The sequence below is a fragment of the Arachis ipaensis genome, chromosome B06, assembly GCF_000816755.2.
Source record: "Arachis ipaensis cultivar K30076 chromosome B06, Araip1.1, whole genome shotgun sequence".
In the NCBI taxonomy this organism is placed as follows: Eukaryota; Viridiplantae; Streptophyta; class Magnoliopsida; order Fabales; family Fabaceae; genus Arachis; species Arachis ipaensis.
Genome location: NC_029790.2, coordinates 31434462 through 31443762, shown reverse-complemented (window position 1 = coordinate 31443762; position 9301 = coordinate 31434462). Strand labels below are relative to the sequence as shown.

The 9301-nt window shown below is 30.6% G+C and overlaps 1 protein-coding gene and 1 long non-coding RNA gene across 7 annotated transcripts; both read right to left on the bottom strand.

The window, feature by feature from the left end:
* Positions 5338-6024, bottom strand: LOC107648667. The gene is made up of 2 exons (XR_001622019.2): positions 5916-6024; positions 5338-5839 (listed from the first exon to the last, which is right to left on the bottom strand). It is a non-coding gene; the product is annotated as an uncharacterized LOC107648667 (long non-coding RNA).
* Positions 6123-7212, bottom strand: LOC107648666. Of its 6 annotated transcripts, none has more exons than XR_002348638.1 (3): positions 6929-7212; positions 6410-6713; positions 6123-6328 (listed from the first exon to the last, which is right to left on the bottom strand). XR_002348638.1 is itself a non-coding variant. In XM_021104376.1 (2 exons), exons 1-2 carry the CDS (start codon positions 7187-7189, stop codon positions 6592-6594), a joined length of 369 nt encoding a protein of 122 aa, XP_020960035.1. In that variant the 5' UTR covers positions 7190-7212; the 3' UTR covers positions 6335-6591. The 6 variants fall into 6 exon arrangements, 1 of the variants encoding a protein (XP_020960035.1); XR_002348635.1 differs by having other exon boundaries at positions 6590-6713; XR_002348639.1 differs by having other exon boundaries at positions 6123-6324; positions 6590-6713.

The window sequence follows — 9301 nt, the reverse complement described above, 5'->3', positions numbered from 1 at the left end:
TTTTTAATTGTTATTATTAGAATTATTAAATAATATTAAAAAAATTTAAAAATAGAAATAGCGATGGCACCTTGAATAATTAATTCAATAGAATTAAATTTAAACGAATTAGATAATTCAATCAATTATACAAATAATAGCATATTTATAAATATCAATATTAAAAATAGTCTCATTAATGTAAATGATCAATACAATAATTATATGAAAAAATAACTACTTACATAATTGCATAATTTTCAAGATCCTATATAGTTGAATCTAACGGAGAAATAAAAAAATATCTATATGATAATGTCCTAATATTTTAGCATACTATAAATTATATTATAAATTTATATATCATATTATAATTTTAAGTCAACTCCTTAAACACATTATAACATAAACCATCTAAAAAAATACACCAAATTAACAAATATCACATGGGTCACAACATACCCTCCAAATTGTCACCATATTTCAAATAAAAAGAGCAACAAAGAGACACACAAAAAAATAAAATAAAATAAAATAAAGAGAATCAATAAAAATATTAACATATAAACCACATATACGAACAATGTATATATTAATTGTGAATCACAAAAAAAAGACAATATATATATGAATTAAAGTAGATATTTTGTATAAAATAATTTAGAATAGAAAAAAGTGTATTCATTTTAGAGAAAAAACAGAATTACGAGAAATCGATATCTCATTTCTTTTAGTTGGAAAAAAATCCAATTTTAATATATTAAGTAGATTATTCGATTCTTTGCCTTCTTACGGTATAGTTATTCAACTTCTTTTTCTTCTCATTTATTCTTATTATTCTTTGCAATTGTGTTATTATCTACCATATTATTATTTTTGTCCTTTTCTTTTTTTAAGGAACATAAAACGATAGGAATCAACAACTTAAATTTATGCATATCGTGAAGAAGAATATAATAATGGCGCATTATTATATTTTAATTTAGTATGTTTGTATTTGAACATTTTTTTGTGTGATTATTTTTATGATAATTTTTTTATTATTTTATATATATTCATAATACATCTAAAGTAATAAGATAATACCCAATATTTTTGGTATACATCCAATTATCAAATTTTGTTAAGTTCATGCTTATATTTTAATTTTCTTAACATAAATGATTTTTTTAACACATTTAACATAATAAGATAATATACAAAATACTTTAAGTACGCATTCAAAATTCATTTAAATTTGTGCTTATATTTTTCTTAACATAAATAATAATTTTATAACACATCTAAAATTATAAAATTGCACACTGAATAATTTCTTAACACATTTAAAACTCATTTAAAAATAATTGTATTCATTACTCTTGTTAATTAGAACTGAAAAAATCATATATACTAGTCTTAAAATAAAAAAAAATGATTTTGATAGTATTATTTATTAATTTGGTTAGAGTTTAATTTTAGTTTGTTATTTTTGTTCTGTTAGATTTAAATTTAAATTTGAATATTCTAACTTTATAGATGATGATTTTGAATTTTCAATATATGAGAGTAAAAAAAATTTGAGACATAATATCTAAAAATAATTATTACAATAAATAATGACTAATTAAAAAATAAATTATGATAGATATCTAATTACACGGAATATTTAAAAATCTAGAAACCCAATAATTTTTGGATATAAGTAGGTTGAAGAAACAAAAAAATGTGCCTCACGTACTTCCATTAAAGAGTTATTAATTTGTGTGATGTTTTAAAAAACATTTTTGTATCATATGGTTATGTAAGAACTCGTGGACTAATAATCCCCTTGTTTAACATTTGTGAAAATAATGTACCCGTCATAATTAAAATATCAGAAAATCTTAAAACCAGTTTTTTTAATTATGCTTGCAAAAAATTACATCAAAATTCAATCTATAATGTATATTTTGAGAAATACATATTTAATGTTAGTTTTTTTGTAAGATTAAATAACATTAAATATGTATTTCTCAAAAAATATATTAGAGATTGAATTTTGGTAAAATTTTTTGCAAGCATGATTAAGAAAATGAGATATTAGTATCCTTAAAATTTGGTGATTTTTCGTTGTGTATATATTTTTTTTGTAATTTTTTTGTTAACAACTAATAATACTTTTAAAAAACCACAAAAAAATATATACTTAGAAAAAAATTATCAAATTTTAAGAATAATAATATCTCATTTTTTAAATTATTTTTGTAAAAAATCACATCAAAATTCAATCTCTAAGACATTTTTTGAAAATATATATTTACTGTTGGGTATTATTGTTATGTTTTTAAATTATTTAAATATATTTTTGTCGATAATAAAATTCAGGTGTATTTCTGTCAGCGTTTGAATAAGTCAGGGGCGTTTTTGGTGGTTAACCCTGACTTATTTGTTTGTTTAGCAACAGGGTTAACCACCAAAAATGTTTTTAAATTATTCAAACGTTGACAAAAATGTACCCAATTTTACTATGAACAAAAATATTTTTAAATAGTTTTAAAACGCGACAAAAATGTCCAACAATAAATATATATTTTCAAAAAATGTCTTAGAGATTGAATTTTAATGTGATTTTTTGCAAATATAATTAAAAAAATGAGATATTATTATTCTTAAAATTTTGTGATTTTTTTTTAAGTATATATTTTTTTGTGATTTTTTAAAAATATTATTAGTTATTAACAAAAAATTATAAAAAAATATATACTTAACGAAAAATTACCAAATTTTAAGGATAATAATATCTTATTTTTTTAATTATGCTTGAAAAAAGTTATATCAAAATTCAATCTCTAATATATTTTTTGAGAAATACATATTTAATATTAGATAATTTTGTAAAAAAAAAACTAATATTAAATATGTATTTTTCAAAAATACATTAGAGATTGAATTTTGATGCGATTTTTACAAGTATAATTAGAAAAATCAGATATTATTATTTTTAAAATTTGGTAATTTTTTGTTAAGTATATATTATTTTTGTGATTTTTTAAAAGTATTATTCGTTGTTAACAAAACAATTATAAAAAAATACATACTTAATAAAAAATCACCAAATTTTATGTATAATAATATCTTATTTTTATAATCATACTTGAAAAAAATTGTATCAAAATTTAATCTCAAAGGTATTTTTTGAAAATATATATTATTTTGTTGTATTTTTAAATTATTTGAAGATATTTTTGTCGCTAATAAAATTCAAACATATTTTTTGAGGCGTTTAAATCATTCAGGAGTATTTTTGGTGGTTAACCTTTAGCAAGTATTTGGTATATGTGAATGCGCTCCACACATGACCGAGCAATATATATGTTTGGACGATGATCATGCACATAGATATTTTTTCATTATTTATTTTATGGATTCGATTTTTAACTAGAAAGAAAAATAATTGGTAATAAGTTGTATTTTCTGTCATTGATTTGAATCTTTATGGCATGGATTCAATTTTAGATTAAACAAGGAAATTAGCAATTTTTGTATGCAAATATATGTATAAATATTAAAGGCCCACAATATTATAAGGTTGTTATATATTGTATTTTATTTTGTAACATTATTTTTTTGTGTTATATGAACATCTTCAGTTCTTGTTATATAAAGAAATTCGTAACAATATAATTCGGATTATTATACTCATTTATTTTATAAAATTTAGTTTTAGAATAAATTAATTGATCATTATGCTATCAAAATATCCTCTCTTATAAAATCTGACTTATTTTGGAACCATAATGGTTACGGAAAGCCAACCAGCTATAGTTCAAATGGCATAGTCTTCCTATACTCATCTAAGAGGTCGCGGGGTCGAGTCTCCCTATTTTTGATAAAAAAAAAGGTTACGAAAAGGATGTTACAAGATTCAGTGCGGGTTGCCGCTGCCTCTTCTGGTTCGGTTCGAACCGCGTCGCCGTGATTCTGGTCACCGGGTATGGCGCTGTTGTCGTCGGAACCACTGCCAGAGTTACTGCTGCTCTATTCTGTCGTTCCTTCTTAGTTACAATAAGTATTTTTGTTCCAGAATCCTCGCCGTTAGTGTTCTGTTATAGTTTGTTGAGAATTTTGCGACGTTAATGTCTCAGGGTCGAGTTACCATGATTACATGCTACATTTGTGGCTGTCACTGCTACAGGGAGTCATTGGAACTGCTAGAACTATAGTTGTTGTTGTCATATTGTTGGGTTTCGACTAATCGATGTAGGATTTTTATTAAAACTCACTTTTATTTCAAGGAATTATTATAAATCGATATCGATGTGAAAAATATATTTGTGATTATATGAGTCTTATAGATTAAATTGAATAATTTTGGATAAATGGTTTGATATTAGAAATTGATTGGTGGATTTTGTTGATTTTTTTTTGAGTTAGTGATTATGTTATTTTCTCTGAGTTAGTATTGTTGTGATAATAGTTTAATGAAATGGTTCGATATTGGAAATTGATTGGTGGAATTTTGTTGATTTTTTTGAGTTAGTGATTATGTTGTTTTCTCTGAGTTGGTGTTGTTATGATAATGGTTTAATGAAATGGTTTGATATTGAAAATTGATTGGTATTGGAAATGATTGAGAAGAGTTGAGAGATATTAGTTTGGATGGAATCCTTGATGGGTGGAAAGATTCGAGTTTTAGGGAGGTTCTGCCAAAATTTTTATGAGAATTAACTTATTTTGGTTTGATTAATTATTAAAAGAATTATATTTTTGGGGCACTTTAGCAAAATTTAAAGTAAGGCAAATAATTATAAAGAATAAATGATGTTTGTTTCAATTAAGACCATGATTGAAAATTTGGATTGAAGAATTATGTTTTGAGAAGTTTTTAGTGAATTTAAAAGCAATTGAATTTGATTGGTGAAACAAAATGATTTTTTTTTAGTCTTTTAGGAAACGTTTTGAGCTTAAAAATGAAACTAAAGTTAGCTTTCGAAAATTGATTAAACAAAATGAGTTTCATTTGACTACTTCTAATTAAAGGATGTTACAGACGGCATAGGCACATGATGACTGAAGATGATAGTTGTGATATTTGCAAGGTTTAGAAAACCGGACCGGTCATTAAACCGCTCTAGTTACTGGTTCACTGGTTCACTGGTCTAATCGGTCTAACCAGTGGTTCAACCGGAAAAACCGTTTTAGAATAGAATAATAAAAAAATTATAAATACACATCCTAAAATATAATTATAGTCTAATATAAATCTTAAAATATCTTCGAAATTTAAAACACTACATAAAATATCATCAACCAAATACATATGATCTTATCAAAATCAAAACTCAAAAGTTAAATAGTAATAAAAGCATATCTAAATATTAAATTCTAACATCATGGTTTATCAATCATCAAAACCTTAAAAATCAGCTAGTGTTGACCGTGAAGTACGCAGACACCAGAAACAGCCATCATTCAGGTTCAACAAGTCACAAACTTGTAGACGGTCAAAGATTGCATGACCTCCAGCTCCAGCAATTTATAAACTCAAAAATTGATGGTAAAGGAGTCAAGGCAGGCTGCTGCCCACATCTTTCTAAAACCACCAGTGCCCATAGCCCCATACCCTAGTTCTAGTTGTGGCTCATTTTAGCAACTTATTTGTCAGTTAATTTACAAAATGGAAATTAAATTACAGAATGGAATCATTGAAATTTGAGTGAAGAGCTCGTCTCAAGTCGATGGACACTTAAAAAACTATAGCAAGAGACATTTCAGTAAGCAAAATGCCACAACACAATCTGCCACTTGACACTATCTTAAGCTCAAGGGCGATCCTTAGGTTCCAGAGCAGCAATTTCCTTCATAACTTGTGCTTTGTCAGCTTCAAACTGTTCGTCCTCTGCACAAAATTCCAATAAATGTGATCATGGGAACATGATTCAGTAAAAACAAGTGCTGTAAATTCCCTACTATACCTTTATCGAGTTTTAAGTCACCCAATAACCTCAGAAGCTTGCTTCTGTTTGTAACAAGTATGCCCACGATGTCAGCTGGTTTCTTTTGATTTGCAACAAATAGTTGTTACAACAATGGCACATCAATACAAAGAAGAAAAAGTTGGCAAGAATATGGTTACAAATAAACATTTAAAAACGTGTGCCTTTGTATATAATTATATGACCGATCATAGAATTAAATTTGCTTTTCTTTATCTCCTCACTGCAACAACCATGTCAGCATGGAACAATCAATCATTTACTAGTTCATTGTACTTTCAAATGCAAACTCACATGGTTATCTCAACTACCGGAAGCTCCGATATCGATTCCGCTGAGTCAAGCGAATTCTCCACGAGCTCTCTAACAGTAGTATAAAGAGATTTTCCTGGCTGATATGAAATCCATATAATATAAATACAAACAAATCACAAAGTCAATAGAAACATAAAAATCAGACACGCCACTCCTACATTATCAAATCCTGCAATGTTCTTGTTCTCAGCAAAGAATTCTGGGGACATTATGCAAATTTGAACAAAGACACAAAACCCCATAATCAATATAATCATTCAATGATTTGTTGATTTCAGAACAAAGAGTCAGAGAATAAAACGAAAAACGAAGAACAAGTGCACACCAAAGTCACTAACCATCAAGAGGGCGACGAGCAGGACGAATCCAATGGAGGATGGGGAGAACTTACTTTCCCATCAGGCAGTGAAACAACAGACTCAGTTCCAGAACAAATAATCACCCTAACCTTCAAATCAATAACTATTTCAACAAAAATTCATAAATATCATACTCAAAAATTAAAAAATGGCAGCAGCAGGCCAGTAACATAACAAATCCATTTCAACAACATAATTTCAACAACACAAAACCAATGATTTACGTCATTTCAGATTCAGAAATCACTAATTATCAGACATTCAAGTTTCAACACAGACTCAACAGAGCATAGGGAATCATTAAACAGTGCCACTAACCTTCAACTGAGAGCAAGACGACAACGGCGACACCACGGCAAGCATCTCAAACTCGAAGCCTTGAACAGCGAAGCTAGAAGACGACGCAACGACGACGTGCCGAGCTAGGGATTTGGTTTGGAACAGGGGGAGGAGGAGGCCGCGGAGGCGCCTACAACGACGAGCGGCGGCGTCGAATCCGTTGAAGAGGCTAGGTTTTTGGTTTGGGTTCTGAATTCTTGAAGAAGCTAGGGTTGGTGAGTGGTGAGGGACTGAGGGCATTTGATTCACGAAGGTATTTGGGGGAGGGGGTAAGTGACACGGCGTGGGTTTGTTTTTTTAAGAACCGGCCGATTTTCGGTCCGGCCCAACCTACCGGTTTTCTGCCGGTTTTCCGGTTTTCCAACTGTTTTGAAATTGGCGGTTTTAGGAGGAGGACCGGACCGTTTCTCTCACCGGTTCCCAGTTTAACCGGTTCAACCGGCCAGTCCGGTCCGGTTTTCAGAACATTGGATATTTGTAATGAGACTGAGTCTTTGCTCCATGTTATGTGTGACTACTGTGTCGCTCACCAAACATGGAAGAGCTTAGACAACAGATTGGGCCCTAAAAATTTTTTTAATAAGCCTATCAAACATTGGCTATTAGAGAACCTTTCGAACTAATCTCCTTTCAAAGGGTTTCTTGGCCCCCTTTTTTTTTGCTAGCACTTTAAACTTTATTTGGTTACATCGAAACAGGAATATTTTTGACAGACCTAATATAGCCCACGAGGGTAATATTCATGAGCTCTCTTTTCGTCTTGTGAAAGATTATCATCTAGCCTAAGATGAATGTGGTCGGGTTAGAAGAACAATTGGCGAGTTTGAAGAACGTCATATCAGGTGGCACTCGCCAAAACCGGGTTATGTAAAATTGAATTCAAATGGTTCAGTTGATAATAATGGTAGAGCTTTTTGTGGCGGCATCATCAAAGATCAGGAGGGGCAGTTTTTAGCTTGTTTTAGTGCTAATTTGGGCACTTGTTCTGTTATGTTGGCTAAGTTAGGGGGGTTTGCTCAGTCTAGATTTGGCTAAGAGTATGAGTTTTACTGATATGGAAATTAACATTGATTCAAAGATGACAATTAATCTCTGTCTCAATCAATCAATGGAATTCAATTCAGCAAAAACCATAGTTGCAGCCATTTGGAGATATTGTGGCATGATCTGAAATTGGAAAATGTTTCATGCCTTTAGAAGAGCAAATTCTTGTGCTGATTGTCTAGCCTCCATGGGTCACAGTTTACAATATGGATGTCATGTTTTCTTTTCTTTTCTTTGTCTTCTTGTATTCTGTATGTTTCTTAGCTAATTTAGTCGACATATTTATCATCAAATTGAATTTGACAGTAAAAACGGCATCAGAAAATTTTTACTAGCGGATTATTTTGTCTGACACTAATTACCGGCGGATTTTGCACCGACTTTTTTAATTAATACGACCAAACTAATGGTTGATTACCGTCGGATTCTTTCAACGGTAACTTTGGCGCTGTATTATGTTTCGTGGCGCCCAAATACCGTCGGATTTTTCTGCCAATAAATTCTATGGTAGTTATTTTTTTCTTTTTTTCTTTTTTTTTTTGCATAATTAGTAGTCAAATTAAAATTTTTGTTTATAAAATTAGAGCACAAATTTAAAATTACCAGAAATAAACTAATAATTTTATTAAATATCAATGGTCTAAATATAATAAAAAGCCAAAGAAGTATAATACAACAAAATAGGCATAAAATAAATAAATCCCTAAACCCTACGGATCCTGGTAATCGTCGTCGTCATCTTCCCGCTGCTGAGGCGGCAGAGTAGGTGCTGATATCGGTGCCCTACCAGCAGTGTTGCCTCTAGTACCAGCAGCACCACTACCTCTAACCCACATCTACTCGTTGTACACCTCCATCTGCTCTAAGAAATGCTCTAGCCACTCCAACTTCTCTGTTAGCTCTGAGATGTAGCCAACGGTGTCTCCCACGCGTGCAAGAAGCTCGTTGTACCTCTGCTCAAACTGTTGAACTTGTTGGTGAAGCTCCTGTGTGAGCTTCTGTACCTCCTCCCTCAAGTCGACAACTTTCTTGGGATCGGCAGAGCTGGTGGCAGAGACAGAGGCAGATGAAGCCGCCAATGCGGAGGTGCGGAGTCTACTGGCGAAGAACGACCACAACGCGAAGATGCAATCCTTGTAGGACTCAGAGGCGGTCTTGCTCCAAACCCTATCAGGATCTACCACCGAGGAATTAGAGCTAGGGTTGTCTCCACTAGACGGCTGAGATTGCTAGGTCGCAACCTCCAATCTCTGTGTGTAGTCCTCCTGTGTAACACACGTTGTGATCAGTATGATAGTTAATTGACTT

Bases quoted from the DNA above. Each gene is read 5' to 3' on its own strand.
- LOC107648666 (XM_021104376.1), bottom strand. From the start codon at position 7,189: ATGCCCTCAGTCCCTCACCACTCACCAACCCTAGCTTCTTCAAGAATT. The intron at 6,700-6,928 runs GTTAGTGGCACT...ATTGATTTGAAG, and splicing joins CGTCTTGCTCTCAGTTGAAG to GTTAGGGTGATTATTTGTTC.